The sequence below is a fragment of the Branchiostoma floridae genome, chromosome 7 (genome assembly GCF_000003815.2).
Source record: "Branchiostoma floridae strain S238N-H82 chromosome 7, Bfl_VNyyK, whole genome shotgun sequence".
Taxonomy (NCBI): domain Eukaryota; kingdom Metazoa; phylum Chordata; class Leptocardii; order Amphioxiformes; family Branchiostomatidae; genus Branchiostoma; species Branchiostoma floridae.
Genome location: NC_049985.1, coordinates 19,263,784 through 19,284,066, shown reverse-complemented (window position 1 = coordinate 19,284,066; position 20,283 = coordinate 19,263,784). Strand labels below are relative to the sequence as shown.

General features: G+C 41.1%; 2 protein-coding genes across 2 annotated transcripts in view; one reads left to right on the top strand and one right to left on the bottom strand.

Moving 5' to 3' along the window:
- LOC118419095 (polypeptide N-acetylgalactosaminyltransferase 10-like) overlaps positions 1-20,283 on the top strand; it is an 82,975-nt gene that overhangs the window by 24,437 nt on the left and 38,255 nt on the right. The window lies entirely within an intron of this gene.
- Positions 1-20,283, bottom strand: part of LOC118419094 — a 33,997-nt gene that overhangs the window by 4,904 nt on the left and 8,810 nt on the right. Inside the window, exons 4-8 of the mRNA XM_035825377.1 lie at positions 17,052-17,317; positions 4,786-5,050; positions 3,948-4,145; positions 3,143-3,300; positions 2,101-2,180 (exon numbers count right to left, since the gene is read on the bottom strand). Coding sequence (XP_035681270.1) covers positions 2,101-2,180; positions 3,143-3,300; positions 3,948-4,145; positions 4,786-5,050; positions 17,052-17,317 — 967 coding nt within the window. The remainder of the gene's footprint in view (positions 1-2,100; positions 2,181-3,142; positions 3,301-3,947; positions 4,146-4,785; positions 5,051-17,051; positions 17,318-20,283) is intronic.

Sequence of the window (20,283 nt, the reverse complement as noted above, 5' to 3'; positions counted from 1 at the left end):
CTTTAACTGCAACCAGGTAAGACACCGTACAGGTGAGTAACGTGTATTTCCTTTGATTACAGACCAGGTAAGACACCGTACAGGTGAGTAAGTTGTGTTTCCATGACTCCTGACCAGATAAGACACCGTACTGGTGAGTCACATGAATTTCCTTTGATTACATACCAGATAAGACATTATCCTAGTAAGAAAGTTGCTTTGCTCACCAGTATAATACCTATCTGGTCTATAGGCAAAGGAAAGACGCCTTAGTCACCTGTATAATGGCCTATATGGTAGTATATAGGCAAAGGAAAGTTGCTTTACTCATCTCAGTCACCTGTATTATACCCTATCTGGTCTATAGGCAAAGGAAAGACATCTTACTTACCTGTATAATGGCCTATCTGGTCTATAGGCAAAGGAAAGACACCTTACTCACCTGTATAATGCCCCATCTGGTATATAGGCGAAGGAAAGACACCTAACTTACCTGTGTAATACCCTATCTGGTCTATAGGCAAAGGAAAGTTGCTTTACTCACCTGCATAATACCCTATCTGGTCTGTAGGCAAAGGAAAGACGCCTTACTCACCTGTATAATGGCCTATATGGTATATAGGCAAAGGAAACACAACTTACTCACCTGTGCGGTGTCTGACCTGGTCTGTAATGAAAGGAAATACACGTTACTCACCTGTATGGTGTCTTACCTGGTCTGTAATCAAAGGAAATATACGTTACTCACCTGTACGGTGTCTTACCTAGTCTGTAATGAAAGGAAATACACGTTACTTACCTGTACGGTGTCTTACCTAGTCTGTAGTCAAGGAAACACACCTTACTCACCTGTACGGTATCTTACCTGGTCTGCTATAAAAGGAAACACACCTTACTTACCTGTACGGCGTCTTACCTGGCCTGTTATAAAAGGAAACACACCTTACTTACCTGTATTGTTGTCATTTATTAAGAAGAGAAAAAACAATTTGTTTGTAAATGTTAATAAAGGTACATTTTACAGTTGAAACATTCTACGTAATAACTACTAGTAAATGTTATAAAACATTTCCTTTCTGTACTCAGAAGAGGAGCCCGCTTGTGCCATGTTCCAACATTTTATTAGGCTATTGATAGCATGTGGTCACATTTTACTGCACACAAATAATGCAATTAATATTGTTTATATGTCAACTTCTTCCAATACTTTAAAAATATTTAGGGAGTGAAATGAAATACATTTTTGTATTTAATAAGTTTGTGCACACTGTAATAGATACTCATCTAATCAAATCCTCATTGTAACAATGTTTCTGTGATAAATAAAGATAAGAAAAGTCCAGTTTGGTGAAGAGTTATTGTTATAATGTAAATAGTATTGTTAATAATAAATAGCTATGTTTTTCTAGTATTGGTTACCTGCCCCTAGTCAGGTTTATAACACTAATGTGTCTGAGCCTTTTGTACATTAATTGGGCACTGAGGTGAATCAATATCCATATTTGCACTAAGTTCCTCAAACCTGGGTAATAATAGCACAGAAAAAAGGACCACAATGTAAATATCAGTCAGATGATAGCACTATGAAATGAAAATCTTGTTCAGAATTCACTCTAAAATGTTTGTATGATTAGCTATGCTACAACAGTCCCTCCCGCGATACTTATAGAACAGTCCCGCAAGGAGGTCACATGACTAGTGCCCGCCATTTTGAATTGCTATTGTTAATGTATGGTAGTATCGGCGCGTACATTTTGACCAAAAACAGGGACTTAAAATGCTTGTAAAGCACGGAAACTCCGTACACATCAATGGGACACCATCTTGAACATGTTTGTGGTGGTAGGTTTAGGTGTCGTTGCGCGACGGCCGATATTTTTGTGGATATAGTGGGCATTCGCTAAAAAGACATTTTGTGGGCGTTCGCTAAAAAGACCATCGAGAATCGAAAACTTTTATTTATGTCACTTCGGGTCAATGGATTGACTTGAAACTCAGGATTAATACATGGGAGCACAACGTGGACATATTCCAAGCAAAAAAAATTAGATTCGTGCAGCGCGGACTTCTCTAGAGTGGGCGTTTGTGGGCATTCGCTAAAAAGACCCTCCCTCATACAGCTTTCTTGCATCTGTTCCTCTCACGAAGCAATCTTCTCCCACCTCGGAAAACTTTTGGAGAATGGCAACAGCTCTTAAGACCTGGTGGTGAAAAGATATAATGCTTATGATTATGATATTATCAACAACCTTTATAATCTTTGCAGCAATAAGGCCATAACAACTTGATTTGTTGGTGCATAGACACTTGTATGTAAAACTTTAGCAATTGAACATCATAAAATTTGAGACCATTAGGAAAACTGGCATCTGACTCCTTGACAAGTGTGACAAGGTACATCATAACTTTTCATCAGACTCATCAGATTTTATATTGATATTCCAATCTATAAGTATTTTACAAAATCTAACACCCAAGAAATTGAATTGATATAGCCTAAGGAATTCACACTTAAACAAATTACTTGTTCCTCTTCCACAACTCTTAACCACAGACTTAAGTATGGATACAGATAGTACATGTATAAACATGCATGTTGCAAAGACAGCACACTTTGGTGGAAGTTCGGAATTCTAATTACCTAATTGTGAGATACAATGTAAAAACATGTTTACTAATAGAGACACGAAAATGAATCCGCCAATGTAGTAGATCCCAAAACCCTCTGATGAGAAGTCATGGTTCTTTTTTTAAATGTGCCAATAAGTCCAATTAAGGTAGATTTTTTAGTTTGACATTCAAGTGTTGTTAGAAATCTGTAAGTACATTGTCTTTCTTCTCAAGATACATATTGTGAGATTTTTCTGATAGTAAGGTACAAGATGAACAATATATTGTAGAGTAAAAGATTAATACTACATTACTATTCAAAGGTAGATAAATACTTACCACAAAACCCCTCTTGCATGCATTTACAACTTTTCAATGTAATAAATCACAAACCATCGAACTAACATTCAAATAAATGGTACCAAAAAATGATGTAACCCCCCATCTTGGCAATGATTATGATGTAAATGTATATTTTTCATTTGGAGCAAGCATCAGACATGGACATTGTTGTGTAAGATATACATAATGATAATCTAAACATGATTCTAACCTGTTCCTCAACAGCCTGAGTGCCATGGATGAGTTTGAGGAGTTGCCCATTTATGTCCTCGAAGAAAAAGCATGAATGTCCAAATAATGGTCCAAGCTCCCTCACTGTTTGGGCATAGTGTAGCAGGTTGTGCACATTGAGTGACACAAGTTTAGACCCTGTAAAGTGTAGAAAATTATGCTCATTATATGCAGTGCCAAATACCACTAGAAGAACATTAGGTAGCTGCACCATCCCCAACATCTAATCTAATCACTTCATTTTTCATTAGATTGATGCCTGATAGTTGAAAAAAATGTGACAAAAACCTATTCCGAATAACGACAGCATATGTAGGTAAAATTGGAGCTGTGCAGGTATTTCTGGTGTCAACCTGCACCTAACCCGCTTAAATGTGTTATTGTAAAGTGGATTTTTCTTTGCTGTACTGATTGTAACTTCTTATTTAGTTAGCATGGAAGGCAGTATTCCCTCATCAACTTTGTTAGTACACTTTACAGTGGATTTAGCAGCTGCATGGGGTCTGAATGTAAAAAAATTCCTCCCTCCCAAAAACATATTTAATAATAACTGTGAACTCCTGAAATTTCCTGACATGTCAATGGCTGTATAACAAATGTTGGTTTTAACAAAACAAATCTTTCCAGGGGTTATAACTTACAATGTATGATTGATTTGCTCACTGTTTTTTTTTTGCTCAATGGTGATGGTGATGAGCAGACTCAAATTGAGACTCAAATTAAACTGGGGCATCCCTTGAAATACATTATCCATACAGCTTCTGATATGGGATTTTCAAACATACCGTAAAGTGTTTGGAAGCCCTCTACAAACTGCCTCAGGTCATCCTCTGCCTTACTGATGTTGTCTTCGGTGATGGACTCCCCAAGTAGAAGGTGAATGCCAGTCACCAGGAGCGAGTAGTTCTCAAAATAGACGTTGGGCAGGTACCACTGCATGATGGGCAGGGAGTAGAACAGCAGCCACGACCTGAACTCAGAAGCTAAAAAACGACATTTGATGTAATCTACAAGTAAAATGATTGATTTTTGATGGAAGCAAATTATTACAATTTGAATGCCTGAACCCAAACAGACTTTAATGGTTCTATTATTTTGGCCAGATCAAATAGCATTTCTGAAGCCTTTTAGACTTACATGTAAAGAACAAAAATACTCAATATACTTTGGATCCAACAGAAAGTCTACCTTTTCATAATTATTGATGACTAGCACCTTATCACTGCCATAAGATGTTTATATATTACTTGTTGAAAATGTTGGTAAGTCTGGTGTGTTGATTTTGTACATCATGCCTTCACAAGTGATACAAATGATATACCTAAATGTACAATACCTTTCCTTATTTTTCAATAAGTTGCATTTTGCAAAGTAACAGCAACATTACAACAATAAGCTCTCACATCTTTTGTGTCCCAAAAATAGTGGTATTGTTATGTGCATGCATATGCCTGTTAGATGATGGAACATGTAAGTGCAATAAATGTTTTGTCTCATGACATTTTGTCCTCAGCATTTCAACTGATTTCTCCGTTCTGCCAAGGACGTTATATCCTGATATAACGTCTTTGGTTCTGCTAATTGCCAAGTTATTTTTGAGAGGGAAAATAATATAGAAATCACCTTTCCAGTGTTGCATGTGGTCTGTGATCCCCCTTGGGGTGCGATGAATGTCCATTGGTGGGGTGATTGTCTGGAGAATGCTGTCAATTTCAGGCAAGTGGTGTCCACAGTAGTATGGGTTTTTCCGGTCCGACTTAAACCAAAGGTTCATGAGGGCCTTGGTCACACCCATCAAAACACCATGCATATAATCCACTGACATCCCTCTGATGAGGTCAAAGTGGTCCACCTCGTTCAGGAAACATGGCCCCTTGATTCCGTATACCTGATAGGAAACAAACCTGTTGTGTAAGATAATAGCTGCATGTACAAAATGTACATTGTACACTTCTATAGCTTAAATGATTAGGGGAAATCCTGTCAAGCTTTACCACACAAAGCTCGATCTCAGGTTGAACTATAGGTAAACAAGGAGGAGTCTAGTTCCAGGTGTGATGGAGCTAGTTCCTACATGTACCTCATATAGCTAAGCCATTTTGCCCTGCCTGACAGTTTCTGGTGTTTGTTTTAGAAGAACTACATTCAATCTAGAGCCTTTAATGCCAGTATTGTTCCTGTGTAGTTCCTGTCATTGATCACTCCAGGAGACGAGCCAGTGGCTGGACAGAAGAACAGACACCACAGTTGCGTTGCGCACTGAGTGAAATATGTGGGAATATGATTATAGTTCCTACTTAAAGTAAAATTCTCCATTTCATTGAAAATTTAGGTACAATCTGTAGAATTTGATTTAGAAGGAACAAATAGGGTCTAAGCTTTCCTCTTTTGGTCAAAATTCAGCATTTTACTTGACGTGGGGAAGGATTTGAGATATTTGGTCCTGAATCAGGAGAAATCTGGCGTCAAAGGTGAGGTTCCTTCCATAAAGCAGGCTTTCCTCTTTTTCCCTGTTTTTTTAAATGTTATAAAGAAGACACTTCAGATAGCATGAAAGTTCATCTGTGTTGGTAGAATACATTATAGAGAAAACTGCTAAACTTTACTTCCAACACGGTTCCTGACGTCACTGCTGGAGATAGGGTCATTCTGTGAACAAAGCCGATGGAGTTCGGCCGAAAATTTAGAGGGTAAGTCCCTATATTTCTTCCGTGTTGGAAGTAAAGTATAGCAGTTTTCTCTATAAGACACTTCAGACTTTTTGTTGTAGAAGAGTTTTTAAGATTGAAACTGGGGTTAATACTTTTTGAAGCCTTGTTTCGATGTACTCTAACATGCTTTCCTATGGACAGGTTTAACTAACTGTGGTGTCTGCCTGGAAGGCCTTCTAGCCTTATCTCTAAGCAGATCTTGTGGTAAGGTGGGGCTAACTGTGTGTAGCATATCAATTATCCCCGCACTGCATGGTACATATGTGCCCCTTTTACACAGCCCTATTTTTGGCGACGCCTCAGGGGCGAGCCTAATGTTTATAGTGTGCGACCGTTTGACAGGAATTCTAGGAATTCCGCAGGCATGCGAGGAATTTTTCTACGGGTATTTTTTTGTACGGGCATTTTCTACGGGTATTCCCTAGGGAATTTGTTTTTGTGTGTGACTTCAGTCTGCTTTGGGTATGGCGTATAATAAGATGACGTGACCGATGTTATAAACCAGGATTTCATGTTTTAATACTCGTTTCACCATCAAGTATACAGCACATTACATTTTTTAACAAAATACCCGATATTATGTATCGTTAGGGTAGAATTGTGGGTCAGTTATATTTTTTGCTTGACCATTCGGCGTAATGATGTCGTGTATGTATGAGGATTGTTTTGTTTCGTTTGAAGGTTTTTATTTCATATCTTTCTGTTATTTCATTTTGAATGGTTGTGTGACGCTTGAATCCCTTTTTTTCTTATTGTTGTGATGTTCATTTGGTTACCAAACCATCGCGACAAAGGGGTGTACTTGTCAGTCGATTCTTCCTGTAACCTGGGGGTTGTCATGCCGGCGTTCACCTGTGGGGACAGATTGTGAGAAAGGATTGATATGAAGTATTTTTGCAATAGTGATACTAACTAAGCAACTTTTGTATGTCTGGATCGGTAAAGTGTTGTTTTCTGTTAGTTACAGGCCGTCGGTAGTGATGTAAGGCATCAAAGTAATTCAGATATAATTTATAGCAAAAGTCATACATATTGAATTACAGCGCTTATATTGTCATGTCAAGTCAAAGTCCTTCCCGCTCCATGGTGCATAGGGCGGCGCCCATGTTCTTGGAGTAACCCTGGGCCAAACAAATGCAATTACTACAGTAGGGGGCCAGGACACTGGCTGTGGTGTGTGTTCAAATTACATACTCTTTCCCGAATGCTGAGTGCTAAGCTGAGAAATTAGCACGACCATTTAACACGTCATACTATATTGGCCGGGGATCGAACTTACGACGTACCGAATGCATGGCGAAGACTTTTCCCACTCGTCTCATTGCACCGGCGATAACGCTTGTGCAGCCAGACAACAATACTCGTGATGCTAACGTGCTGTTACTTTGACCGATGAGGTCTATTTCTCTTATAACCAAAGGGCACAAAAGTGCATTATCATTTACCTTTTGGTGTAGCCCGAGTTTTGAATCATTAAAGAAGTTTCAGAAATAAAATGTACCACCTTGAATAAGAAATAATGACACAAAATATTCTTTCTCGGCTTGGCTTCGCATGATCGAAGGCACATCACAATATCAATATACATGTCGGCTTAAAAGCCACAAGCGACGGCTATCGGGTCTAACATGCAGTACACTGTTACGTCGGGTTGCGTAAACCAGTATACAGAATATTTCGTCCATCATACAAGTAAAACGGCTGCATTTGCAAGAGATATCCAACTTCTACGTGTGGAAGGGTGGTAAAGGTGATTGGAAAAGCATCCTGTATACAACGGCTATATCATCACCTGCCTGTAATAAGACAGAATGAAATAAGTCACATGTACGCTCACCGCTATTAAACTGCTTGGAGGACAATGGGTGATCAGATTACCGGTACCGTTTTGGCTACAGTCAGAGTGATAAGACGGCGGGCGATCGGAGGACGGATGGGAGTATGGCAGTTCCGGCAATCGTCGGTTAATTGACGACCCGTGCTCAGCAGTATTACTATAGAACTGTGGATACGTGCTTGACTGTACTAGTCCACAGACGATAAAGGGTGAGTGAAACGCAGAGTAAAAGATGATTGAGAACGGGGACCCCGGTAACAAATCGTATCTTTTACTTTAAGACCACGGGAAACAGATGAATATGACCACGAGAAACAGAAGCGTTTGTTGTTCGGCGGCGGCAAGGTGGCGAATGGAATTCCACAGGAGGGCCTCATGGAGCGCTGATATCTTCGGCCGATCAAAAACAAAAGGGTTGTGCCTGGTTGTGCCGTAAACAACATGTGGTATGAGTAACAAACTGCCAAGAAGTTTCCACGTTGAAAGATATTCTCTAAACAAAATCAAGAAACTCTGGCGAAACAAGGTCACAGATGAAGACTAATTCCTACACAACAATACGCTGTAAAAATGCCAAAACTATAATGCCGTTAATATGGGACTCATATTTTATCTTGCCGAAACGTGATGTTGGCGGACTTTTTGAAGACCAAGGTCTCGGGCGGTTTGGGGTAAGATTTGGGCCCACGAGATTAAGGTTGGCAGTGTCAACCCAAGCACACAGTCCCAAAATCCACCTGGTACGATTCACATCGTAACGCTCTCGGTTTATTTAGCTCTAGTCACTATTAACAACTTGTGACGTATCTATTATACGCATAATACATGCTATCATTAGCAAGGTACTCTCACCGAAATTGAGTCGCTTGTGCATGTTCACTGTCCAGTTGAAGCGCCGCGCCATCTCCGCCTGACTAGATAGTCAGTGATCGATCTTTAGTGGGAAGCAAACTGACGCTATTCTGAGGGCTGCCATTGGTTGGAAAATGTACTTGTGCAGTTCCTATTTGTCAATGTTTACAGACTGACGTCAGCACGGTGACCAATCCCAAGACGATGTCCAGACGACGGCCAGGGACCGCCCGTTTTGTTTGTTTTAACTATCCAAGCGGGGACGATATAGTCACAGCATTCAAAACGGGGTTTGAAATGTAACCAAAAAGGATCTATTTTACGATGGGTATATTGCAACCTAACAACGCTAAAAGCAATAGCAGCGAATCAGAACATTATAACCCGGAACTTTTTCATGCCTACCTTAAAAATTAGTACTAAGTTTTAACGGCTACAATGTTTCCTGTTTATTGACGAAGCGTAAAACAATAGATATAGCTTGTACCGTCTTCTCTGAGGTGCGCTTATCGGGTAGTTTAGTTGATATTTTTGATCATGCATCATATACTGGGTGATGTTGAATTCAGTATCTCCGGTAACAGTCCTGGTTATATTGACCTCTTATTTTCTTTTTCCAAAATGTGACTAGACATTGCATCTCCGAGGTTTATACTACTCTAATTAGATACAAAAATAAAGGACTTTGCCCTTTCATCTTGTATGCAGATACACACCAACATGTGTTGTATCAATCACACACGAATATATTGCCATTTTAACAACAAGAACTAGTCTATATTGTGACACGCTGTAACTATTGTGGGGAAATAAGATATACATAGTACATAGGTAGAATGATCTACCAAGACCTCAAAATTAACCCAAACACGACTGCGTACTAGTTACCACTCGTACATTGCAATTGACCAGTATTTATTTTCTTTCTGAGTACCTATCGTAATCCACAATGTATGGGTTACATGAGTTATTACCTCGTAAGCTACCATTTCTTAAGCTGGCTCTATCTCACTCCTATACAAGGGAAGAATGACACTTAAATACACAGACATGTCACTTGATGACAATGTTTTATTCACTTTAGAAGAACCAACATTCAATGCTATACCTGTGTCCGATTAAATGGTCATGTTTGAGAAATGGCTGTGTGTTGTCATATAGAAATATATTCTGTGTATAAAAATCACTATAAAAAACAAACACTCTATGCTATACTTGTGTATATATAAATCTATTATACAGTGGTCAGCCTAACCTGTTCATTGTCGATAACATCTCTTTTTGTATGTCACCTGATATGCCCGGCGTGTGCTTAAACCTAAAATTTACGTCAGGTCTACGCGTGCGTATTATCAAGATTCTCAAACCCATTGCCGATAATAACAACAGCCTGGGTCACGACATTCACCAGACCTGAACGGTATTGTCTATTGATAATGCCGGTACCACTTTGTATCGGTGGCATCTGCAACTGATTGGAGCAAGATGCCGCCGTGCAAATTAATGACGGGATCTTCTCTTTGTATCTAACTGAGAAGCTCGGTATGTGGCCCAAACGTGCCAGGCGCTGTCTGTATGCGTCTAGAACCCGTGTCCCCAGACGGTCAAACCACTCGCGCATTGTGCGAAGAGATACGCAGGGTCACACCCTGAACCCCCCCCCCCCCCCCCTCACCCACTCTCGCATATAACAAGACTCGAGTCGTGCGTAGGAGATTGTCCTAGATCCATTCCGTGTAGCAGATGATTTCATGTTGTGCAAGCAAGTGTCCGTTTTGGCGTAGAGGTTATCATTTTTCTATGTATTGATTCTCACCCCACAACCGCTGTCTAGCCCTCGGGAGGTGCTCAGAAAAAGTTGCGGCGGTCAATCTTAAGCTGGCTCTATCTCACTCCTATACAAGGGAAGAATGACACTTAAATACACAGACTTGTCTTATCCACTATCTAGTGAATAATCGAATAGTTTAGTTGATTTTTGTTTATCATGCAACAAATACTGAGTCATTTCAAATTAAAAACTTCCGTTAACAGTCCTGGTTTTACTGACCCCCTATTTTCGTGTTCCCAAATGTGTCTAAATGGGGATTGCTACTCTGAGGTATATACTGCTCGAATTAGATACAAAATAAAACACGTTTGTATCCACTCCGCCACATTTATCTTCTATTAAAACACATACCAACATGTCTTGTAACAACCACACACGAATGTATTGACATTTTAACAAAAAGAACTAGGGTATCCATTTGACACGCTGCAACTATAGGAGGAAAGAAATACATTGTGCATAGGTAGAATGATCTAGCAAAACCTCATGATTTGACCTAAACATGGCAAAAACGATTTAAGGTTCACAATTCACTCTGGCACTAACGTGAATGTTTAAGTTGAGTCGGTGGGGAAGGGGGTTGGTACAATTTGGCAAAGAAAAGCCACGGGGCATGACACCACATGAGCACGGTTTGGAGATTTTTAAAGCCGAAACCATGGAGGCAAAAAATCTGGTTGTGGTTCAAAGATGCCAGAGATCAGGGGAGGATGTTTGGCCAAATCTGTTGCAATTAGCTGTCACAGACAATGAATTACGACCAGGGCTGGGGCCAGAGGGTATGTATGAAATGTCAGAGTGGCCTTGACTGCACTGAAGGTGCACGGAACGAAGAGTAGAACAGATGGCAAAAATTATCGTGGTGATTCTCAGAATCCGGCGATGTGACAAATTTAGTCACTGTGTCAGATAGATAGTATGTCGACCAAACACCGAGAAAACCACGACAACGGAACTTTTATGCATTTTTCACGAAAATTCAAGACTACACAATTCATGTAAACTTTTACGCTAACAGGGATGGGGTTTTGTGCGCGTGAAAAGTTGCGCATGAAAAATCTGCGGGTGACAACATGCACATTCGCTTATTTCCCGGGGATTTGGAAAGTTTTTGTACTTTTACATTTAAGATATTTAAACAGAGCGCTCAAAATCTTTTGATAACCATTAGTGTTGATAATTAGCAGGGATTTTAACCCATGTCCTATCCGGTAACTTCCCTGGGTGGTGTCCCTGCAGACGTGTTAGACGTTCGCGTATACAAGAACGGGATCCCGTCTGTATTTTCCTGTTGCCGTTATATCAGAAGAAAACTAAATCACATCCAGTATTCAGAATATGTATAGACTGGCTGGCATCTCCCTATTGTATTCATCCGCTAAAAGAATTCGTCACCATGGTCTTGGGCGGCTACAGTGAGAACTTACTTTGGTATGCATTCGCTCGACACATCACATATCGCTATCAAAGGAAAAGGCCGGTGTCATAACGTTGAGAGATCTTTTGTCGGCCTAACATCAGAAGGCCATTTGTTTTGCATATAGATTAATCGCCATCGAGAGAACTGTTATACGACATGGTGTGAATTAATACCTCCCGCGAGGCATTCTACCACCCTCTTGTAAGACCACATTTGTAACAAGGAGGCTTTATCCTTGATTGTATAAATAGGTAACGGCGGAATTTTGATATCGCAACGTTGACCAAACACCCAACGAAAGCAGTAATGATTTCAGACTTCAACCCCCGTACACGCCCGACAACACGTAGAAACTAAGTTTTCTATGCTGATCTTAGAGCATGGCCATCTTTCCTCAGCCAATCTGGAGCGAGTATTTCTTGTGACTAAATCCACATAGTATGGCGTCCCTAGGGGTAGGGGTGTACCAACCAACGAATAAATTGACTAAGTTGGAGACGCCCACCATTCAACTGAATGGTCTCCCTAGGGGTAGGGGTGTACCAACCAACGAATAAATTGACTAAGTTGGAGACGCCCACCTTTCTCATGCAAATAAAAGCACTTAAAGAATTAACAAAAAGGAAAACAGCAAATCAACCTATGTTATTGAACATCTTTATTCATAACATGAACAAAGGAAATTCAGAAAGGAAAAGTCAGAAAACGAACAAGACAATAATAAAGAGTTTCTTGTAACAAGAAAATGTACGAACAGCATTATCTAGCTAGTTACATCAAATACATGAAAAATATAACCTCCTTGGTTACATCAAGCTAGGGAACAGGTTCTCAAGATAGTAAAGAAAAACTTTAAAATGTAGAGATGCTACATAAAAACATGCGCGTTAAATTGATAAAAATGAAGCAAACATTTGGTATACGATCAATACTTCCATAAAACTTTAAAAGAGAAACAAACTAAAATGGAGGAAGATGTGGTCTACCAGGAACGCGTCGAACTGGGAACAGGACAGCTCGTCAGGACGGTTACTCCAGCAGGGTGAATGAAATGGGGGAGGGGGCAGCGACATTGGCTGGTCTGTCTGGCAGGAATTGGTCAGTATCAAAACTACAAAACAGTTCGGTAGAGAAGCCAATATGCTGCAGCAAAACGTCCGCCAGCTCGAGCTGGAACTCAGCTGGAACTCGGGCTGTGTACGGAACTCGCCTGTACATACTGTGAAAACGGCTGAACATACTCGAGAAATTGGCCTTCAAGAGATGCCACGTCCTACTCATTTGAGGTCAGGTTGGGAACTGGGATCAATCTGACCTCCTTGATCTGACATACACCCAAAAAACAATGGCATTGTGGTGCAAAAAAGTGTTGTAAAACTTGACATGAATTTCACACAAGCCTCATGAGGAAAGGTGTGAGGCGCCATCACCAGGGTCATGAATGAGAAGGAGAAGAATGTAGCCTGTCTGTCCGCTTGCTAGGAAAACAAACTACATGTTTCTAGTGACTAAAAAGTGTATTTTTGCTTCGGAAAGATGGCCGTTCTAAGTCAGTTAGATCCTGGGAGTGGCCTGACTATGTGGATTTGGTACTGATCCGCCCTCCCATGATCTAACTATTACATGAGTCTCCGTGAGGTGAAGATCTCATTATGCCTCCAGGTGTGGTTGTACCTATTATTTTAGACGTAATTTTCATGTCTAACAAATGAGCGCTCGAAATCATCACTGAAAGTTGAGAATGAACAAACAAGGCATATAGCCTCAAGTGGGAAGTAACAGAACATATCACGAGACAGATACTGTAAATGTTTTTAAGTTCGCGGGGATTTAATTTCGCGGTAGCGGGAAAAAGGACTTTTCGCGGTGGATTTAAGTTCGCGGTAACACCATAGACTGCAATCTAATATCATTATAGAAAAATGTTCGCGGTGTTTTTAAATTCGCGGTGAAATGGTCTCCGCGGAAACCGCGAACATTAATCCACCGCGAACATTTCTGCATTTACAGTACATTTTAATATACAAAGGAGGTTTCTTGTTGATACAAACGTCCGCTGAGAGACAATAGAGGTACGCCTGCGAATGTGGTGAACTTTCATCAAATTGCACTATTTTGGTTTTTCATCTGCTTTCATTGTATGTGACCCCGGCGGTAGAAAGACTCGACTGTCCCGAAGTTAGCCTGGCCAATCCACGGTAGACTGGATTCCAGGTTACTTTTGTACCAGCTCGATCTTCATGGATTGCAGCGCCATGACCTTAACTGTACATGTTATTTGCTTTTGAATGTATATTCCATTACATTATTTTGTCGTACCCAACAGAAACATACTTTCTAAAGATACTTTACTGCACCTTAAGGTGTTTGATACAAACTGCCCCAAGTGCATAGTAAACATGAACACACTCTCCATGCGTTGTCGACTCACAGTATCTTTGGTTTGGAATGCGGTAGTCACCCTTTGAGTCGGTGTGACAAATCCCGGGCCTGTCATGCTCACGACTGTCTACACATACACGACTTATTAGCCCCAGGCAGGACTGAGTCAGGCATGTTATGACAAATTTTCCCCTTTTTCCTTTTATTTCTATGTTGTAGGACCATTCGGTGCAAGCCGGGCTAAGAAAGCTACGAGAGGTGTGCCTCGATCACAACATTCATGTATATCCCTTAAAAAAGTTAAAGATGAGTCGCGCCCTGGACCGCCTGATCAAGGCAGGCACGCAGGCGAAACCCAACAAAAACATACTGTATTGTCCAAACAGTACGTAGTATAGCTTAAAGATACCTTTCTGCACCTTAGGGTGTTTGATACAGCGGGGGTTTAGCGTTTCTGTGTTTGTTCAGATCAGAATAAATGCGTTACTGATAACCAAAGGCATCCACGAGGGAGGGCCTCGAGGAAATAAGTACCACATAATCGCCCCCCCCCCTTCACGGAGATGTAAACAAACCGCCACTGATCATTAGAACAGAACCACTCACACTCACAGAACAGAGCAGAACCATCGCGACGATAATCACGCTTACCCAAAAGGATGACATGTCTCTTCCTCCTCCTGACATCCTCCATGCCCCATCTCATGTTCTCCCTGGAGCGCCCAGCTTCCGATAAGGGCCCCGGCCACCCACGTTACCAAGCGGCAAGCGGGGAGATGGCACCCCGGCCCGTGGCCGGCATGGGCCCGACGAACACGTGTCCCGGAAGTAGGAAGTAACCCTTCAGATTGACGTAAACCCGACGTAAACCCGACCTCACTATCCTTCTGGGCCTCCAAAACGTTCATCGCTAGGTCGCTGCACGAAAACGTGGACGTATGGGGAAAAAGCTAGCACAATTCTTGGGACAAGGGCCCGGAAGTCCTTTTTTTGGATAAAGAATAAAGTTCGGGATAAGAAATCCTTCGCCCCGTTTGAGGGTAGCTTTAGAGGGCAGACGTAAAAGCCTCCCCCACCTAAATTTTTTTTCCAGATTGCCCGAAACTGCGACAGGCAGGACTCTCGTCTAGATCACAAACCACCAGGGCACACAGGTCGTCATGTACACTGAGTAGCACGGAACAAAACTTAGTCGGCATGAAGAGTATTATCATGATCATGCCCTACTTCCACGGGGAGTATTCCAAAATAGGAAAATCCCGACGAAGGAGTGTCCATTTGCGTTTTAATCACAGTTAGCACGTTTCAAGATCCATACCCTGGGAGCCAGACAGGACCGGGTAGCTAACGAGTTTAGTACGGGGAACCAAGCCAGTCAGCCCGCCGATCTCACATTAGCGCTCCGGTGGAGTTTAACCCGAAGGAGTTATCGCTACCCTTTTCGGTGAAAGGGCAGGTGGACCTTACAAAGTTCCAGCCTCAAAGTTCTGTTGTCATTTTGAAAATTAGCTCAATACACCCTTGAGCCATATCTAGTCCCTGATTCGCTACTACAATAGCCTGCTGACCAACTGTGGTGTGTTGTAGCTGGCTACCTGGGGTGGTTATCAATCCTAGGTTCTCCTCTCTCTGACCAAGGGCATTGGAGAGCCATTCTACAGTCAACCTGCCAGACCCCTGCACGATAGATACTGAGATCGGGCTGCGGTGTTGTAACCAGGCTCGATCCTGTCTGGCCCCCAGGGAAAAAGATCCACGAAACGCACATATCTTTGACCCGCATTTCAACTGAACCGAGAAGTTTTTACCCGCAAGTACCAACCTACCGTAACTTGGTTGTATCTTTCTATCTCCCTGTATGCCACAGAAGGTCGTTTAGCTCTTGATCTTTGAGCAGATGTTATAGAATGGCTTATTCATATACCTACATCAACATTGCAGCATTGGCCAGATGCCTTGATTCCATGGAACCGCTGCCATAAAATGGATTACGCGAAATCCAACACTTATCTGGCCAGGCGCAGATTATTGCAAAATATCAATGTAACATGTAGCATGTTTGAAATAATCTTTCTAATTTTAACGTCGTTTAATTGTATTGATATTTCTTCATGATAATACTTAACTTGTGTATCAACAACATCATACTACACAGCACATTAAGCCAACGTATCGCGACACTACGACACTAGCACATGCAGTCCGGAACATCATCATGACTTACCAAGCATACAATTCCTCAATTATCTCTATCAGGATACAATACAATACGTTACAAAAAAGTCAAACAATATTACCGTCGCCATGGCAATGCTTTTTCATTGCCACACTTTTTCTCTTCTTTTTCAACATCTTGTATCATAAGTCTTTTTCTTTTGTTGCAAACAAAGTATCTCTTTACAATTAACCAAACCACTTAATAGAGAAGTCAAACCTAACCATGTCCCTTGGTGGACCTTTCAACTTGACAAGCCACATGACATGGTCTAACAGGTCATCTGATACAGGTCCCTAACTGTGTGCTCTAGAAGGGGCTTTACTTTTACCCTGGCTGTTGCCTTCACCAGGCCCAGGGCCAGAGGCAAAAGATTCTTGCTGATTAGCTAAAGAAGACAAGCCTTCTACGTCAAGTTTGTATGGGGTATTTAAAAAACGCTATGGGGAACAGAGACATCTGGAAGGAGAGGGTGGACTTGGTCAGGGCAAGCAGCCCGCGATGATAATGATGATCCACCATGATTGATTGAATTCTGTAAATATGGAAGGAACCTACTCCACATGACAAAAATACAGCTAAGGAACAATTTATCGACAGTATGTGATCATACTTTTGTTTCCAACAAAATTTGTGCATACCGTAGACTTCTGATTGAAGGCCTCTCTTCCATGTGCCATGTTCTCTGCATTGCTCCTTAGGGGCCCATTGGCATCATCTGCATCACATGGAAACTGGTGTCGATGTCCCTCATGTGTGCCTTTCTGAAGACATTTGGCACATCCAAAGTACCCATTGTGGGCCACCATGTCCATAACCAATGCCTTGGCCTGGAGATCACAGGTGCAAGCAAGTAGATATGCCTTGCAGTCGAAGGTACCATGGTTAGGTGTGCTCACTTGAAATCCTGGAAGGAAAGGGTTGAGGTTGTTCAGTCCCAGAAAACAACTGAAATGACATCTACAACCAAACTTTCCCCATCGTGTACACCCATATAGAAAAGTCAGTGACAGTTCTTTCTTTGTCGTACCTCAAGCCTATCAGTGTCCACAGACAACCTTGATTATCCACTTGGGCTTGACAGTACAGATAAATTACAGTCATCTTAACTAAGGCTTCATTTGTCAAATGTACAACTTTTTATGTGATACATACATTGTCAACTTATTGCAGCAGAAGGTACCAACTGTGTGTCTGTCATGTTTGAAGTTGTACCCTCTCTAGGGTAACATCAACTCTCATAGTTCCACTGGTTGGATAATGCTACCATACAAAAAAAACTTGCTAAAAAGGTCTTCTCAAGATTGTCTTGGACTGAATACCTGAACTATGGTGTTTATACCTTGTGATTACAGATGCTTCCTAAGCATCAGCTCTGTAAATATCTTGATTTTCAGGCATTTTTTCTCATGTGGCAGTATTTTGGCAAGTGCAGTGGTCAGAATTATGACAGTTGATGTTAAAGCAGTGATACTATAACAGGAATAGTCAAAGGTAAAATGTAGATGTCCTCGCCCCCCTTTCTCTATGTGTCTCTTCTGCATATCATTCATACTTGGGCTCAATCTAGACACAGTTTTCCCCGACATCTGTGGGGCCGACTTCTAGTCACCGACAGGTATCGATAGAAAATTTATTGTTGTAGACCAGGAGTTGGCAAAATTTCCCCCAACAAGCCCGGAGTATATGTCGGACAACTCAGCAAGGGACCCCGACAATTTTGGTGTATGTTTAAGCGCAGCCTGACATCTGGAGGGCATAGAGCACTGGCTCATTAGCTTTATGTGTTTGTGATAATAGGACTGCTACTACTGCTGTACTGTGGTACTATACTATCACTCAGCTTCACTCAGAGTGTCAAGAACTTAAGTTGCCATCCTAAATGGATACGTTATATAACATCCTTGCATAGTACTGATAGACTGAAAGGCCAGCAATGACCAGTAGCTGGTGTCATGGGGTTTCATATCAACTTTGTTTGTTTGTGGATTACAGGCTTGACAGACTGTTTGTACTAACAAGCAATTCCCTCACCACAGGTGCTTGGTCAGAGCAAATTAATCTTTTACTGTAGCAGTGGATTCTCTGCTGTTATGCACAGAGGCTAACAGTAACAACAGTATGGGACTCAGTTTCAGTTAGGCCACAGCAAGTAAATTTTATGGATGACATCCGCGCGCGCATTAATTTTCGCCTGATTTCAGAAGAAAAAAAAACAAGAATTTTTTTCTTCTGTAGGAATCGTCAACATGATGATAAAGTACCAAAATGAGCAAATGTGTTGTAGCCTAATAATTGTACTTGTAGAATTGACACTTGTGAGGTACCCAGGGCTGTAGTTGTAGAAATGAAACTTATTGGATAGTTGTAAAAGTGACACCAATATGGAAGCCATGAGTGTGGTTACCAACTTTGATGGTGATGCCATTCTACCACACTAGTGTCACTTTTACCATACCAGTACATGTCTTAAATGCAGGAATGAATGCCGTGTTGGCTCTGATACCATGTTTTGTCCTTTAATTCTTTTTACAAGAGTCATCACAACTTAATGTGCCTATCTTTTAAAAGTTAGCCATCTTGTTTTTTTTTTACCCATCTTGTTTTTTTCCCACCCTATCACACTATTTTTGCAGTCTGCAGAGGATGTCATCCATAAAATTTACTTGCTGTGGCCTTACTAAAAGATTATCTACTACCATCAAAATCATCAGGTAGCATCAAAATCTGCACTGAACTATTATAAACAGATTGAAGCACTCAAATACTAGTCCTGCTGGTTTTCATTAAAAAAAATATATTATGTGTTAGAGTGGATTCCAAGTCACCACCACCGTTGTCATTGTCATCATCTACATATGTTTTCAATTGTGTCCAATTATATGTGCCGGAGATTTTATACTAATGGAAATATTTGAATGCTATTTGAACTTTCTAAATATTTGCCCCGGTCTGTAACATGCATTGGCATAATACCGGTCATAAGCCTTATACCGGTCGATTAAAAATAGTGGAACTTAAAGAGATCTACACATGCAACAATAGTTATTTCTGAGGTATGCACACTTCAGACATCTAGGTGTCCAATACATAATTTACAAAGCATCGATAACAATGCATTCGAAGACAACAAGGCCAAAAGTTTTCAGGTCATTTTCGGGGTAGGCGAGCTCGTCGTGGGACAAACACACTGTCACGTTCATCGCCAGATTTGTAGATAATAATCACACGTGCTCACGGCACAAGACGAGCATGATTCAACAGCAATCTTGAATTTCTTTTGGTGACCTACAACTCGTGTAAAAGTGTGAGGAACCGTTGCATTATCGCCCGGATCTATGGCTGAATGGGTCAAATTGAACGTACGCCGCCATTTTCCCGCCATTTTTAATGCTACGGCCAGCAGTAAAGTTTTACGTCATAGCGGTTGTGACGGACCAAAATTAAATGAAAATTCTTGTCAGTATACGCCCATTTTCTCATGACTTTTTGTATGCTCATGCAGATTTTTGTTTTGTGCAACTACTAACAGGAAAGAAAGGAACAACAGAGGATGTATAAACTTAAGGTACATAGCGGCAGTTAATTGTGCCGTGTTTCGTTCGGCCGGTATAGTGCACCCCCTTCCAACCACGCGCCCGTTCTCCATGCAATTCCGCGGTGTGTTCCAATTACGATATTATGTTTTTAGCAGGACCAGAGAGACAAAATAATTTACACAGAAGAAGTGGCAAAGGTAAGCTGTAACAGCAACATGTAACTGGAGAAAATGATGCGTTGATCATTTGCCAAATTAGCATTGCTTGAGAAATTGCAGTAAACCGACCGGTATTAAGCCATGGATGTAAAACCTTTTGAATATTAACGATGTAG